General features: G+C 37.8%; 2 protein-coding genes and 1 pseudogene across 7 annotated transcripts in view; all 3 read right to left on the reverse strand.

The window, feature by feature from the left end:
• LOC104820967 overlaps window positions 1–4,051 on the reverse strand; it is a 5,996-nt gene extending 1,945 nt beyond the window's left edge. For 2 of the 6 annotated variants that reach the window (XM_010551676.1, XM_010551651.1), the window contains exons 1-11: window positions 3,910–4,051; window positions 3,257–3,610; window positions 3,008–3,158; window positions 2,363–2,703; window positions 2,142–2,292; window positions 1,496–1,830; window positions 1,270–1,417; window positions 699–1,033; window positions 532–625; window positions 119–444; window positions 8–41 (exon numbers count right to left, since the gene is read on the reverse strand). In XM_010551676.1, coding sequence (XP_010549978.1) covers window positions 8–41; window positions 119–444; window positions 532–625; window positions 699–1,033; window positions 1,270–1,417; window positions 1,496–1,830; window positions 2,142–2,292; window positions 2,363–2,703; window positions 3,008–3,158; window positions 3,257–3,610; window positions 3,910–4,050 — 2,410 coding nt within the window. In that variant the 5' untranslated portion in view covers window position 4,051. The other 4 variants (XM_010551686.1, XM_010551668.1, XM_010551692.1 and 1 more) reach the window with 4 other exon arrangements.
• Window positions 4,052–4,999: 948 nt separating this feature from the next.
• LOC104825354 lies at window positions 5,000–8,323 on the reverse strand (annotated as a pseudogene).
• Window positions 8,324–11,828: 3,505 nt separating this feature from the next.
• Window positions 11,829–17,037, reverse strand: LOC104825364 (disease resistance protein TAO1-like). Its single transcript, XM_010557689.1, has 4 exons — window positions 16,577–17,037; window positions 13,937–15,047; window positions 13,545–13,850; window positions 11,829–13,238 (listed from the first exon to the last, which is right to left on the reverse strand). Exons 1-4 carry the CDS (start codon window positions 17,035–17,037, stop codon window positions 11,829–11,831), a joined length of 3,288 nt encoding a protein of 1,095 aa, XP_010555991.1.

Below are 17,037 nucleotides of genomic sequence, written 5' to 3' on the forward strand. Positions count from 1 at the left end.
GGGAAAGATCTTTTGTGGTATGATCTTGCATTTGGATGTTCCTGCACCAATCAAGACGATTAAGTTATACATCTATTGAGATTTCTTAATGCACACAAGATGTCAGGCAGTACTACACCTTGATATACGCATCCCAGAGACAGTGATCAGCCAGTACCATTTGCCTTGCTTCATCCCAAAAAAACCCTGGCTGCTTTAGTAAAGTTTTCATGTCGTTGAATCTTTTCCTCAGAATCAAAAATCGACTCTTCAACATGTCTCTGTCATGTCGATGTCCAAACAGGGAGATGAATTTTGTGGCCATAGTATCCCAGGCTATTTTGTTGAAGTCTTTATCTAACTTATTGCCTTGACGCACTTGTTCTAGCATTAGATCGATGAAATATCTGTCCATAGGCGGTGTCCAGTCTGTCCTTTTTGCGTAGTCATTCTTATGTCTGGGAGCTACAAACGAGACAATATAATTTATACGAACCCAGAGTGTCAAAATTAATCATCACCATATGCATTTAACCATTACACTTGGATTACCTATAGCATGAGAGGCTGAATCCCCATAAATCAGGAAAAATTCATTATAGTTTGGATATCGCCGGCCTCTGTAACATTTTGCATCTGGGTAATCCTACACGGGCAACAAGTTGGGCACTCACAATAGAAAGTGAAGATTTTAAAACTGAAAAGGATAAACTAAATACCTTGAAGAGCACATCCCAAACATAGTTGTTGGCCTTAACCGTCTGCAATTTCTCATCCCACGAAAATCCTTTCCGACTAAGAAGGTTCTCTAAGTCATCATATATTCTCTTGAAATGTTTGTGACGGGTTTTCAAGGGAGCTTTTCTCTGAGGCAGACCAAATCTGTCTACAAATGACAAAGACATCTCTGCCCATGACTCATCACAAAAAGAGGAACCTATTCGATTGCCAAGATAAACTTGTTGCAACATGAGGTCTATAAGATGGCGATCCATTGGAGGAGTCCAGTGATCCACAAAACGATAACTTTGTGAAGGACATTCGGATGATTCCCCTGTAGCATAAGTTACACAGAATCACTCAAAGAACAAACAATTGAGAAAAGCAAAGTAAGACCATGTGGTGACTGCAAGTCGGCAATAGGGTTTAAAAGTCAAGCAAATGGAGCTAAACATTGGCAGAGTGGCAAGGGAGAGAGCTATACTCTCAAGGTCAGAAAAATTCTTTGGTACACATGCAAAGATACCTAGGACCATTTTTCTTTTATCTAAGGTGGATATAAATGCTTACTGTTAATTTGATCCGGCTCACCATACTCAAGATCTGCATCACCCAACTCACTGCATCTCCTATGAGAATTTTCATCGAAAAAAATGACACCCAGCTTGTGATAGCTGGAAATTGATTTGTTTCTATAAACCGCAGCCTCAGGATGTTCCTGAAAAATTCACTAATTACATACTAAACAACAACGAACGGACTTGATACTATATTATAGCACATAAATGCAATTTACCTTGATATAGTTCCCCCAAATATGATCTTCGGCAACTACTGTTTCTCGAGTGTCATCCCAATAGAACCTGCTCTGCTCCAGGAGAATATTGATGTCATTGTATTGTCTATGCAAGACTTTTAACTGTTGCTTTAAAGAAACATTGTCATAGAAAGCTCCAAATTGGCGTGTGAAAATTGTGGTCATTTCAGTCCAAGCCTCATCAGTGAATGTATCACCAATTTGATTCCCTCGTAAAGCTTGGTCAAGAAGCAAATCAATCAGATAACGGTCCATAGATGGAGTCCAGCTTACTTTCAGAATCTCACTTCCAGCAGAAAAATGACCTACAATATCTTCACCAACACAAATAATCATAACTATTCATCTCTTGAATGCTCAACCCTTAAGATCTAATCAATGCAACATTCTCAACGGCAGATAGAGATGCTCGTAATAGAATGTGAGGAAAAAAACACATGCTATTGCTAGGTTGGTTTCCAGGACAATAGAAGATCATCAGCATAATTTTTTGTATCAAATTCTATAGAAACTGTCAAGAACTTACAAACAAAGGATTCATACAAACATTTTTCCTCATTTTTAGAAGAAGAGATCAAGCTTCTACCTGTAAACTTTTAGAAAAAAAGAAAGAAAGAAAACATACCACTCCTTTCAGGTAAGAAAACATCCTCAGCGAATTTATCATGTTGTACAAGATTCCTTGGCCCGTTATTTTTCTTGTTGTCATATATCAAACACAAATCTCGATAGCCCAATAACGTCTCATTTCTCAAGGATTGAGCCTCTGGATTCACCTAAAACGATGATAATGAGCATACATGCAATGAAATCGATTACAACTATTAGATGATAGCAGCACAGTACCTTGATATAGCTATCCCATACATCATTTTCAGCCAGTATAATCTGTCTTTCCTCATCCCAGAAAAACCCATTTTGTTTCAGGAGATTTTGTATGTCACAGTAATACTCGGAGAGCTCCTTATGACGGAGTTTAAGATATCCAATGCTGTAGTGGGAACAAAATTTGGAGTTCAACATCTCGCACATGTCCTTCCATGCATGCTTGTGGAATGTGTCATTATTTCTGTTTCCACTTCTAGTTTGGTCCATCATAAGCTCTATGAAGTATCGGTCCATAGCCGCTGTCCATTCTGGTTCTGCATGTTCCATTTTCACAAGAGCAATGTCATCGTCAACAGAACCTGAAAAAAGGATGGAGGTAGATGGGTCATGTGAGAAGACAACAAAAACTTTCAGCAGAGGAAGAAGAAAACATTGAAACAGCAGAAACTGACAGGGTATAATAAAATACCTCTGCTTTGGTGATCCTTACTTTTACTGAGCAACCTAAACTATTACCCACAACAGAAAGAAAATAAACTACCTCACAAAATCCTCACCTTTCAGTAAAAATTCAAAGACTAAGCTCTGAAGCTACACAATAACGGAAACAAGAAAACTGGGTTTAAAATACGAGAAATTCTGGAACAAGATCATAAAACATACTGGCAATCAGCCCTTGGACTTCATCATCAAATTCCAGGTCATGACTAGAACGGCTGTATCTCCCGTCTGCTTTTGTATACGCATAAATCAAGCACAAATCATCAAAATGTGGCATGGATTTCCCTCTATAAATTGCAGCATCTGGCTGACCCTGAATGTTAACACAGGAATAGTTAACCGAAACCGCTTTAGAATACACAAGACAAGATGCAGTAAGCATAATAGGTAACAGAAACTAGCCAAAAGAACCTTGATATAATCATCCCAAGAACATGAATCAGAAACCACCATTTTATGGGCATCGTCCCACATGAAACCATCCCGCACTAGAAGCTCCTTAACGTCATGGTACTGCTTCCACAAAACACTGTAATGGGTTTTCAGCATATCTCTGTGGTATTTGCATCTGAATTTAGCGTTAAACATCGCTGACATCTCGGTCCAGGCTTGTCTACTGAATGTATGCCCTAATCTGGTCCCTTTGTTCATCTGATCCAACATAAGGTCGATGAAATACTGTTCCATTGTCGGATTCCAGTTTACCCTTTCTCGTTCACCATTATTACATCGTTGTTCGAAAGAATCTAAACCCATTTTCTTCTCCTAAGATATGGAGAACATGTTTTCAGCCAAAATCAATATAAAAAACGATAACCCAAACCAAAACCTAAATCGCTCAACCTCATATCATACTTCATTTGGCAGCAGGAAAAAAGTTGACATTAACATATCGAAACTTTTTCATATAAATTTGACCTAAAAAACCGACAATGTCGTCGATTTGACCACACAATTCGCCAAGCGACAGCAGAACACGCGGGAAAACCTTGGCCCATCGCCATAGCTTAGGCGGTGCGAACCAACTACTCGAAGGAAATGCGAAAAGAGAAGAAGCTGTTTACCATGAAGAATCGATAGTCGCCGGAAAATAGCCGCCGGCGAGAGTGGTCGAAACTCGCGACAAGACGGAGGAGGACCTGAGGAAGAGATAATCCGGCGGTTGGGTCGTGAAGACGAAAATAGAGCAAGGAGGGAAGTATCATTTTTTGCAGATTCACCCCATCATCTTCAAAAATTCATTTTTTTTTCTATAACTTTTTACTTATTTGGAGGAAAATATTGAGTCTTTTAGTACCTGACTATTCACTGTTTCTAAAAATAAAATGAAAAAATCACAGTCACGTAGTCAAGGGAAATTCCCAAAAAAAAAATCATCAATGACAAATAATTAGCAGATTTATCATGAATCTTTAAAATATTTATATTTATAATGAATTTGAAATATTTTTTTAAAAAATCATTCGAAATTTAAATTTTAACAAAATTTTGAACCGAATTAATTTTGCCACATAGACGCTTACGTGATACCTCACCACGTAGAATACACGTCATATTAATAATAAAAAAATTATAAAAAAAATTGTAAAAAAAATTGTAAAAAATTGCAAAAAATATTATAAAAATGTCCTCATATTGAGACGTTCGTGACTTGTGTCATGGGCGAAACTATGGACTAATTCAGATGCAATATTAGTAGATTTAGGGTTACAAAATGCTTGTCATAGAATCTGACGTAGAACCCCGGTCTCGAAACCCTAGATCGGGTTTGAACGGAAACCCTAGTTCTTTTTTTTTTCGATTCCTCTCGCGTGTTGAGGTTGGCATATTTCTCTCCTATTGCTTCTTTGTCCCTTCGTTCTTTTTTATCATGTGGAGTGCTAAAATGTCCTCTTCAAACTTCTCGAAAGATACAAAACATGAAAATGAAGACATGAAAGAGTTTGATTCCATGAATATAAACAAAATAGTTACAAACATATTAGAAGTTGACAACATTATGCTTCAAACAAAAGAAACCAAACCCAACAACAGGAAATGAAGAGTGGAAAAAAAAATATATAAAAAAGCAAGAGCCGAACTTATCATCCAAATCTTCAATAAGATATCCCCATCACTATCACTATCGTTTTCATTCCTCGTCAGACGATGCTCTTACTCATCATCCAAATCTTTTAAGACAGTTACACTGTATTTTGTTATGGTGCCATAATCACTGGATCTGAACTCAAACAACAAATCCTTGCGGGCGATTTCCACCGCTTCAGTGTCACCGTCTACGGCTGCACAGAACCAGAAATGATGCACAGATGATCCGTGATTAGGGTCCGACCATAATAATCCAGGTCACCTGGAATTTTCTTGACCACCTACTGAAGTTATCGATAACCATCATTCCCATCGCCAAGACGACACGAAATGCTGACCTGCAGTGATCTGAAGGCCATAAATTTATCTTTGGCAGCAAACCTTACGCAAGCATTGAATTTGAAGGATGCAGGAGTAGGGATTTTATCTGAAGGGATGGCTAGAGAACTTCCTCTAGCTTGATAAACAAAGTGGGTAGGCATTTCTTTCCCAGAGAGTAACATAACCGAGTTTTGGGTATTTTTCGACATCCATAGATTTGGCGAGATGACTTCCACCCACACTTCATTCAAATTTAGGGCCTTAACACTACGAGGAAAGCTTTCGTAAGTCCTCAGCTTTCTACAACTTGATATGCAAACAAGCATAAGACGTCTCCAATGTCGAATTGACGAAGGTACTCCTCCTATGGCGGTGCCATCCATATGGAGCCTTTCAATGTTTCTTGAAATCTCTGGAAAGGTGTACAGTGTTGAGCATTCGTTGAGATTGACATAACTGAGAGATTCCAAGTTGATATTGTCCGAAGGAAGAGCCTCAAGCCTTTCGCATTCCCGCATCATCAAGCTCTCGAGTTTGTTAAGCTCTCGAAGAGAAGAAGGAAGTGTGACCAAGCTTTTGCAACGATCAAGGCGCATAGACTTGAGATTCTTCAGATTCGAAATATCAGGAAGTTTGATCAAATAAGCGCAGTTAGTAAGATCCAACATTTCGAGATTCGTGGCTTTCTCGAGATCGGGAAGTGATCTCATATAATTCGCCGAGAAAGTCAGCTCCGCATGGATGAGATTCCCAAGAGGCTGAGATGCAAAGCAGACACTAATCAAAATTATCACACACAAAAAAAGATATATGAATGGACACATTTTCAAGATTATATAATGATATATATATATATATATATATATATATATGTTCGAAAAATGATTACGGCGAACATGAAAAAAAAAACAGAGGTTAGGGTAATATGTCTCACTTACTTGAGTTCTTTGCCATGTCTCAAGCATAGCGTTTCTCATGACGAGTTTTACTAGAAATCGAGGATGAAACTTGGAAGGCATAGTCTTCATTGGATAACCCAACCACTCTAGAAACTGGAGTTTGGGTGGCAGATAATCGATGTCGCCTGATACCTTTAGTGTCGGGCGGTCATGTATCTTTAGAAACTGGAGGTTGGGGAATTTTACGAAGGTCTTCCCACTAATGAAAAACTTTCCAAATAAATCACGTGTGGATAAAGAGATGCCTAAGACAACTCTAGCTTCACTACCCTGAAACATTCATTACGAAAAAGAAGCAATTATTAGATCACCAAATAGAATTTGATTGAGATATAAACGAGCATACATACGTAAGATGCTTGCCTTGTCATGGTCAAGTATATCGTAGAAATCCTTTGCATCCAATAGAAATTGACGTTTCCAAAGATCTTGTCCACGGACGATTTCTATACCTAGTTGTTGTAGCAAGCTGTGCATTTCTATATGCCCATTTCCGTTTATACGTAGAAAAAACCTCTGGACTAGGACTTTTAAGCCAAAATCCACGTCCAGGTCACTATGGGCTAGAAGTTGGGATAGTAAAGAAGCTTGTTCACCGTTGAACATGCATGTGATGCGAAGAAATATGGACTTGTCTTTATCTGATAAGCAATCGTAGCCAGCTTGCAGTGTTTTCTTTATGTCGCCATCGAGACTGCTTCTATATCTACGCAAAGCGAGTTCCCAATCTTCCTTGCTCATTCCACGCATAGATGAACCCAAAACACTCAGACCCAAAGGAAGATTACCGGCAAGATTTGTGATTTTAACGGCTAAGTTGTAAAAACCGTCGGGGGGAGAGCTTTGTCCAAAGGCATATCCACAGAAGATCTGAAGAGCTTCGCGACTGGACGGAAAAGGCACTTCGTACGTGGGGTTTATCTGATACGCCATTAGGAGCCGTCTGTTTTGTGTAGTGACGACAATCCTACTTCCAGAACCAAACCATGTTTCGTCTTTCGCCAAGGCTTCGAGTTGCTCGGTTTTGTCTATGTCATCGAGAACGAGAAAGACTTTGTCGTGCTTCAGCCTTTGCGGTGCCGTTGCTAAGTGGTTTACCTCGAGATCCCTTTGACCGGTGATTCCAGATAGAAGTTGCTTCTATAGATCCTTTTTCGTTTCATAACCATATAGGGCACTTCCCTCATGTATCCCCTTTATATTCGCCATGAAATATCTCATTTGGAAACCGGATGAGAACCTTTCGTACAAAGCCCTGGCGATGACAGACTTGCCGATTCCTGCGGGGCCCCATATCCCTACGAATATCACTTCGCTAGATCCCATTCGCAACAACCTTGTTATGTTTGCCATATGAGATTGCATTCCAACTAGGCCGGTGAAGTCTCTCGACGGCGTAAAGTTCAAGGCGTTAGAGACATCGACAGCAATCTTCTGAATCATGTCAGATTCATAGTCCCTAGCAAGGAAACGAAAAAAAGATCATACCTTCAATCATATATATATATATATATATATATATATATATATATAAATCGATAAATAGATTAAATATGGGCATTATAAAAAATATCATCAAATTCTACATTTGATTCACCGTTGAACTACCCAAATTTATGTAATGATCAACAGATTTAAAGGAACATATCATTTCTCTGAATGCTCACCAGCAATGTTTGCGACCTCATTAAGAGCATCCTTCCACCTTTGCTTCTCCTCGGGTGTCTTGCCCTTGCAAGTTCTTCTGAAAGTCTTTCCGAAGATTTCTGTCTGCTTCCGTACATGTGAAGGATATATATACTCTGTGGAAAACCGTCAAAACTATCTGTCCCTTCGTCTCCCTACACTTGATGATCTCCAACAACTCATCGAAGCACCAGGTCGAAGAAGCGTAGTTCTCGGAAAGCATGACGACTACGACCCTTGACTCTTGAATGGCTCTTATGACTTCCGGGCCGATGGTTCGGCCTCTATCGATTCCGTTGTCATTGAACGTAATGATCCCCATTCGTTTGAACTCCTTGTGAACGTGGGACAGTAAGTGTTTGCGAACATCTGCACCGCTGAAGCTCGGAAAGACATCGTGGTAATAAGAAGAAGAAGAAGAAGAAGAAGAAGAAGAAGAAGAAGAAGAAGAAGAAGAAGAAGAAGAAGCCATGTGAGAGGGTGAAGAGAAGGAAGATGTTCTGTGGACAGAGCATAACCCTCTATCTCGATTTAAAGATCCTCGTTCACTAAGGAGGAAGCTTCAAAGCAAATTCTGCATTTTTTTGTCTTTATTTTTTAAGGAAATTGCAAGGAAGGGGCATAGGGAGAGATGTAATTTCTGGATCAAAAGACCCATATACAAAGGGTGGTCCTGAACCAATAGATTTACTTAGTCAACACGATCGAAGGTAGCCCGTTATAAAAAAAATATGTGAAGTGAATACCCTTCTTCTCCAACTTGGAGAAGGAAACAAGAAGAAATATTCTAAACGCGCTGACCACAACATTCAATTAAAAATTTTAGAATAAAATATAGAATATGTATTTGTTATGTTAAATTTCATAGATCGCTCATTTAAAAAAAATTATATTTATCAACTATCAAATATTTTTATAAAATGATGACGCGGCGCTGACGTGTCAACTCAGTCAACGTCATATCAATAATATGTCGTGTCACATCAGCAATTTTTTTTATCAAACAAATCAAATGTTTTATATGGAAGAAAATGATAAGTTTATAATTTTTGTGAAAGTTTTTACCAAATTCAGAGTTTTTTGTGGGAGATTAAAAGTTTAAGGTTTTATATGAAACATTTTAACAAGTTTGGGATTTTTTTGTGGGATTAACCATATTATAATTCAGAGAAATAGGCTTATTTAAAACAACTGTCGTTAGAAAATGGATTTCCTAAACGCGTTGTCATAGAAAATGACATTATGATTTTACTTACTATAGAATAACAGTAAACTGTTTTATAATTACAACTTATCTTTTAATATTAATTTGAAAATTTCAGGTAAAAAAATAGAAGTTTGACGATTTCTCTGTTATAACGTTGGGCAAGTCGTATTGAAAAATAAAATACGGAAATTAAATTAGAAAAAAAAAACAAAAGATAAAAGAACGGAGACATTTTTATTGCTACATCTCTTCTTTCTTCTTGAATTACAATGAAAATAAATCCACTATAAAAAAAACTGCATATAGCGACGGAATTTGCGACGGAAATTTCCGTCGCACCGAAAATTGCGACGGAATGTGACGATTTTACGACAGAATGTGGAAAAAAATTAGCCGTCGCAAACAGTCGCAAAATCCATCGCAATTTGCTACGGTTTGCGACAGATAATTCTGTCACAACAAAGAAATAGATGATATGCGACGGAAAATAAAAATTGCGACGGATTGCGACGAAATTTTCCATCGCAATGTATTTGGTTTCGTTTTTCGACGAAATTTTTTGAATTTTGGACGCGTAAATTAATTTTATTTTGTGACGGATTGCGACGGAAAATTCCGTCGCAAAACGCAATATAAAACCACGAGTCGCCTTCTTCATCAGACTTCAAAGATTTTCGGGAAAAAAAAACGCCAATTTTTTTCTAAATCTCTCCAAAGATCGTCAAGTTTCTCCCATAAGGTAATATATATGTATTTATGTATATATATATGTGTGTGTTTGATGTGTTTGTGTGTGTTTATGTATGTGTATGTGTGTGTATGTGAATGTGTATATATATGTGTGAATGTGTATGTGTGTGTTTATATATGTGTAAGTGAATGTGTATGTATGTGTGAATGTGTATGTGTGTGTGTTTATGTATGTGGATGTGTATATATATGTGAATGTGAATATGTATGTGTATGTATATGTGATTGTATGTGTATATGAATATGTGTATATGTGTGTGTTTATATGTATGTGTATGTGTTTGTGAAATGTATATGTGTATGAGTATTTATGTATGTGTATATATGTGTATATGTGTATATATGTGGATGTGTATGTGTGTTTGTGTATATGAAAATATGTGTATATATATGTATATATGTGTATGTGTGTTTGTGTATATGAAAATATGTGTATATATATGTATGTACGTGTATGTATATTTGTATGTATGTAATGTATATGTATGAATATATGTGTATGTGAAAATGTATATATGTATGTGTATATATAGTATATAATTTTTTTATATTTTTTTTAAATTTTTTAAAACATTTGTGACGAAATGCGACGGATTTATCCATCACTTTCCGTCGCAAAACGCAGATTTTTTTCGTCACAAAAATGCGACGGATTAACGACCGTTATACGTTTGCGACAGCGTTATACCGACGGAAATAAGTCCGTTGCATTCCGTCGCAAATTCTTAATTGCGACGGATTTCTTTTATATTTGCGATGAATTTTTCCGTCACTATGTAAGTGTTTTTTTGTAGTGATCACATATTTATAGGAAAACTATGAGACGAAATAAAAAGTAAATAGAAATAAATAAGATCGATACACAATATTTGATATAATATTATGTCCATTATTATTTCTAATCATATCTTAAAATCAATATTTGCTTCAATCACATATTAATTTTCTTAATTCAACACGTCGTTGATAAAAGAATTGGGACACATTTCCACCAAATTATTATTATTATTATTATTTTTTTATACATTGGGGAACCCGTGACTACCTACCCTTACAAACGGAGACGAACTGGCCACCACCCGCGCCTAACAGTCCCCATGAACCTCAGTCCGCCGGACCTGGCCACCAGACGCGCCTAACGTTCGGGCCGTAGTTGGGCTTAGCTAGGCGCCTGCGGGTCAAACCTCAAGCCCACGAGCACGAGCCTGCAACACACGCGTAGGAGGTAAATCAGCCTATTATGATAGGCTGACAGACGAGCAGGTCAGGGGAAGGGAGACGGCAGAATTCGAACCCCCCATCTCAAGGAGTTGCCCCCTACTCCCAACCAACTGACCTGACCCGAAAGGCACCAAATTATTATGTTATGACCACCAAATCCAATAATTACAGTTATATGATTTTTAATCCAATACTAATATTATTTATTTTGGCCACGGGGCGATAAAATTGGTAATGTGTACACACACTTTTTGTCATATGGGATCATATTAGAATTGATCGAAATTTATATATTCGATTCATTTTATTGCATTGTAAATTGTAGAGAAATAACCATCCAAGATTTAATGCTTCCTGATTGTAATAAAAATGAAACATCATATTATTCCTTATGTCAACAGTAATTTATGACAAACTATTTATTATTTTATTTGAAATTACGATTGAAAAACATTATTTATTTGGATACTAAAATATAAAACCATGATTTTTTTGGATTTCTTTCTCTCTTTTTTTCATTCGATCAAAATTGTCATATCATTTGATGACTGGGATTACCTATTTAGATATTTAAATAGTCATCACAAATATTACCAAACTATCCTAAATTTGAATGCCGATGCCGAGTCTATGGTAAATATCAAATATATAACAGTTTTTCATGCTAAATATCAAATATATGTAAGAAACAAAAAAAAGAAAATATAAAATGTGCAAAAAAGAAGCATTCACTTCAGATTTTCAATAATCATCAAAGACACGTGTCCAATGTGTCCGAAGACCGACAAGAAGCATTCAAGATTTGGAGACCGCATCCCTTTACCTTGTAAGGAGTGCAACTAAACTCGAGAAGAATCTCGCTGTCAGTCACCGCTTCTTGTGTTCCGCCGTCTCTGTCAATGTCGTCTAGCCATACATAAGAGCTGAACATACAGAGATGATCCGTAGTTAGGAGCGTATGGACATGAACAAGAACGTCCGGAAATTCGTACGTCCTGACGGCCGCGCCTCTGGCGACGGCGCGATAAGATATAACGATCGTTTTGGATAACGACGTCTCGGAAATGGTTTCGGCAGCAAGAACGACACAAGCCTTGAACCTCAAGAACTCGGGGAAAAGCCTCTTTTCGTAACGGATGGTCAGCGAGCTTCCGCTCGCCCAGTGGGGGAAGTATCCGAACACTTTTCCGACTGGCAAGAACGCGTGCATGCAAACAGATTCTTGAACAAATCTTTGCGATTCTTGATTTAGATTCAAGCAGTTGATGAAGTTGAGAGTGATTCCGGGGTTAGAGAAAGGGCGAGACACTTTCTCGAGCGAGACGCATCCGAATGCTCGAAGGGTGCAGAGCGAATCCGGCAGATCGGGCAACGATGTCAGTCTTCTGCAATTGTCGAGGAACAAAGCGTGCAGGTGACAGAGATGCTTGATGTAATCCGGAATACTCACGAAATCGCTATTGGCTAACGATAACCTCGTGAGAGACGTGACGTGAATCTTCGCTACACCGAGCCTCGGAGTGTTTGAGAAGCAAGAGTTCTTGAAGATCTCGGTATGAACACTCGCGATATTTCTAGAACCCGAAAACACCAGCCTTTCAAGATGTTCGAGGTTAGAGATATTCGACGAGATCCTCTTCAGGTTCTTGCAATATCCCATCTCAAGTAGTTTGAGCCGAGATAGATTCTCGATCCACGGAGGAACTTCTTCTATTCCCGTCTTACTCAAAAACAGAAACCGAACAGAATGCGGAACATGCGGAAACATCTTGAGCTGTCCGCAGTCGTTCATGGAGAATTCGAAAAGGCGAGACCACTGTCTAATGGACGACGGGATCTCGTCTATCGCGGTATTGTTCAGTCGAAGATGCTCAATATTCGTCGAAATCTCCGGAAAACTCCTCAACCGCGAGCATCTATTCAGATCGAGGATGCTAAGAGATTCCAAGTCGACGTTGTCGGGAAACGCCTCGAAGTTTATGCATCCCTCCATGCTTAATCTCGTCAACTTGTTGAGTTCTCCGATGGACGAGGGAAGAGCGATCAAACTCTCGCAGCAATCAAGATACAGCTTCTCAAGATTCGTCGCGTTGGAGAGATCTGGAATTTCTCTCAAGCTCCTTGAGTAACTCAAATCCATCTCCTTGAGATTCCTAAGGGGCTGAATGCAATGCAACACGAAGAACCACGTTAATACGTCTTTTATTCTTCATTTTAAATAAAAACAATTCACGTAAAACGCATGCAAAACAAATAAGAAAAGAAAGTTTAAAAAGAAAAATAATATACGATGAAAATAAATAAATTAAGAGATATAAATGACACCATCAAGATTTGATTTCTTAATCTATTGATGTCTCTAATCATATCTACATAATCACTTCTAGTCTAATTCAGTTTATTAAGTTAATTATTTGTTTATATACGCAATAAAAATAGAAAACCCTAGATATGAAAATGAACTGACCTGTCTTCCATCCCAGAGCTTCTGGAGCTTGCTCCCTCGCAAATTGAGCTCAACGAGAAATTCAGGTCGAAACCCACGAGGCATCGTCGCCATCGGAAAGGCATCCCAATGCAATAGCCTAAGTTTACGTGACAGATAATCAAGACCTCCGGAGAAACGCAACATCCTCTCGCCGTCATCCATGGAGCTATTGCAGAATCTTAGGAACTGAAGATTCGGAAATCTTAAGAATATCTTTTGGCTTATGAACAACTTATCCGGCAATCTTGATGCGTCTAAGGATATGCCCAAAACATTTCCTGTGCCCTGAAATATAACAAATTGTTAGACTTATCGTCACGAGGATCGAGCCGAACTGTGTCGAAAGTGATCATGAAAGCCGTGAGGCTTACCGTATTATCGGAAAATACGTCGTATATCTCCTTTGGATCCACTAAAAACTGGCGTTTTCCCGGCCCGTGAATGGATTGTCTGCGAACGATTTCTCTGCCCATCTGCTCTAGCAAGCAATGCATCACTATCCGTCCGTAGGTAGATATACGTATAAGAGACCTATCGGCAAGGACCTTTAACCCGAAGTCGATATCCAAGTCGCTATTCGCCAGCAACTGCGATATCCGATCGACGTGCTCGCCGTTGAATAGGCATGAAATGTGAAGAAATATGGATTTGTCTTTGTCATGCAAGTCATGGTAGCTAACTTGAAGTGTTTTCTCAATCTTTTTATCGAGACTTGATCTCAACCTCGGCAATGCCAGCAACCAATCCTCTTTAACCATCCCTCGCAGGCTCGAACCCAAGACCCCGAGGCCCAGAGGTAGATAACCGGCAAGACTTACAACCTCGGTAACGAGATCTCGAAAACCATCGGGCGGAGAGTTTTGTCCGAAAGCGTATCGGCTAAAGATTTGAATAGCTTTGTCCTTAGATGGAAAATCAACGTTGTATATACGGTCGATGTTGTGTGATCTCAGCAGTTTCACGTCTTTCGTCGTCACGATAACCCTACTTCCCGGACCAAGCCATCGAGTATGGCTAGCCAAGGCGTCGTCTAGCTGTTTGGCATCGTCGATATCATCAAGAACGAGTAAGATTTTCTTGCTCTTTAGCCTTTCCATCCCCACGCCCATGTGATGGTTCATTCCAATGTCCTTTAGGTCGAACATTTTGGATAGCAGTTGTTCTTTTAGATATAGTTTCAAACCATAATCGTCGAAATCAGTTTTCTTGTAATCTCGCTTCACGTTTTCGACAAAGAGACTTAGCTGGAAATTACTCGAGTGTCGGCTAAACAAAGCTCGGGCGAGAGTGGTCTTACCGATGCCCGCAGGGCCCCAGATCCCGACAAACCTCACTTCCTCGGATTCTAAGCGTAAGAGCCGAGCCATCGGTCCTGTATGAGATTCCATTATACGTATGTCATCGACATCCTCGGCCGATGTAGAACTCAAGTCACTCGAAATATCTACGACGATTTTTTCAATCATCTCTGCCTCGTTGTCCCTAAGAACGGAAACGATCGATCAAACAGATAGCCAATAGAATTCAAACACAATTTTGTAAGGAGCCCTTGTCATACATGTGAATTGTTTTTGTACATATTGGTGTAGGATTGAACTCCGGCAAGAGAAGATGTTAACTTTGTATAGTAGCAAAGAATATCATTATACACATGCATGGTACATACATATAGATATACACATATATTAATTCAACTTGCTGATATCATATATCAATTTTCAAAGGTCTTCCAACTACTTTTTTTGTTTGTTAAAAAGTTGGAACTCAGCCACAACCTTTTAGATATGGTGACGCAATAGACTGCAAACCATGTAGAACTAGTAAACCATCCAAAGAGTGATAGATTCATAGGAGATTGATATTGAACCCATAACCTCTTGGAGAATCACAAACGCTCAAACTAACTCACTTGGCTCCGAAGGACTTCGAGTTACTTGTTGAGATCGTTATAGATATTCAACTAATTCAAACTATAACTCATTTTTAAAAAATTTAACTCTAAAATACACATACGTATTTACAAACACATATATACATATAGATACCTGTATACACATACATACATGACATATTAGCAGGGCCCACAATTTGGGTGGGGCCAACATTTTTTAAAAATTTATTATATTTATAATTTACAAGTACTATTTATTAAAAAAATTAAAATAATAAATTTTTTAAGTTTTGTTTAATTCACTTAAAAATATTTTTTTACATTTTTTCAAATGAGGTGGGTCCTATTAAAAAATCAATTTTTTTTTATAAATTTATAGTATTTAATATAAAATTAAGACCATTTTTTCTAAATCATTTGTTGTAATAATCAATTCATAAATATTTTGAGTTATATGTAATCACCATATATTAAATTCATAATTTATTTATATTAATATCATTAAATTTATTGATTTAAAATAAAATCTATATTATTCTAGAATAACATTGATCTTTTAACTCTAATTATTAAAAAATTATTTTTTATATCATATCATTCATTTTAAATAATTATTTTTAAAAATGATAAATCTTTAAAATATAATTTTTTATATCTTTTAATCATATATTATGATTATTTATTATTTTAATAATATTATTATTATCACAATTATTGTTATTAATATTTTAATAATATTTATAAAACATTATATTTAATTTTTTAAAATTAGAATTAAATTTTAAAATTAAAATAAATAATTTTTTTTGTACAGGGCCGAAAAGGTTTAGGACGGCTCTGCATATAAGTATACATATACATACACACGAATCTATATACATACATACACACATATACATATAGCAAACTGATACTGTTTGATGGATCTCTATAGAAATCATATATCAATCTTCAAAGTTCTTCGAGTTACTTGTTGAGATCATATCAAATCAACTTAATTCAAACTATCACTAAAATCTCCCGCGAAATAAATCAAGATTGGTACCGATTACCGAAACAAAACCATGCAAACCCTAAACGACAGAAAAACAAAACAACAACTGGGGTTAGAAGGACAAACCAGTTCCGAGAATGTTCCCCTGCTATATTCGCCACCTCACTCAACGCTTCCTTCCATCTCCGTATATTCTCCATTGATGAACCGACACAAGTTCTCTCGAACTCCTCCCCGAAATCTCCTGCTTGTTTCCGCACATCGTACGGATCCACTTCGTAGAAAACGGTCATGACCTTATAATGCCCTTCGTCTTCTTCCCTACGTTTCATAATCTCTGACAATTCGTCCAGACACCAACTCGAAGAAGCGTAGTTCTTCGAGATGACTACGACCGATACCATCGATTCCTTTATAGCTCTTACGAGTTCGGGACCGATGGACCGACTTCTCTCGATTCTATCATCCTCGAAACACGAAATTCCCTTCACTCGGAATTCTTTTCGAAGATGGCTGAGAAATGTTCTACGGACGTCTCTTCCCGTGAAGCTTATGAATACGTCATGGTGAGAAGAAGGGGAAGCCAT

The sequence above is a fragment of the Tarenaya hassleriana genome, unplaced genomic scaffold (assembly GCF_000463585.1).
Source record: "Tarenaya hassleriana unplaced genomic scaffold, ASM46358v1 Cleome1, whole genome shotgun sequence".
NCBI lineage: Eukaryota > Viridiplantae > Streptophyta > Magnoliopsida > Brassicales > Cleomaceae > Tarenaya > Tarenaya hassleriana.

What these genes read in the sequence shown, in the direction of transcription:
- LOC104825364 (XM_010557689.1), bottom strand. Translation starts at nt 17,037, where the DNA reads ATGGCTTCCCCTTCTTCTCACCATGACGTATTCATAAGCTTCACGGGA. An exon ending in GGGGAACATTCTCGGAACTG is followed by an intron (nt 15,048 to 16,576) that starts GTTTGTCCTTCT and finishes TTCCGTTCTTAG; the next exon opens with GGACAACGAGGCAGAGATGA. An exon ending in AGCTCTGGGATGGAAGACAG is followed by an intron (nt 13,239 to 13,544) that starts GTCAGTTCATTT and finishes CATTGCATTCAG; the next exon opens with CCCCTTAGGAATCTCAAGGA.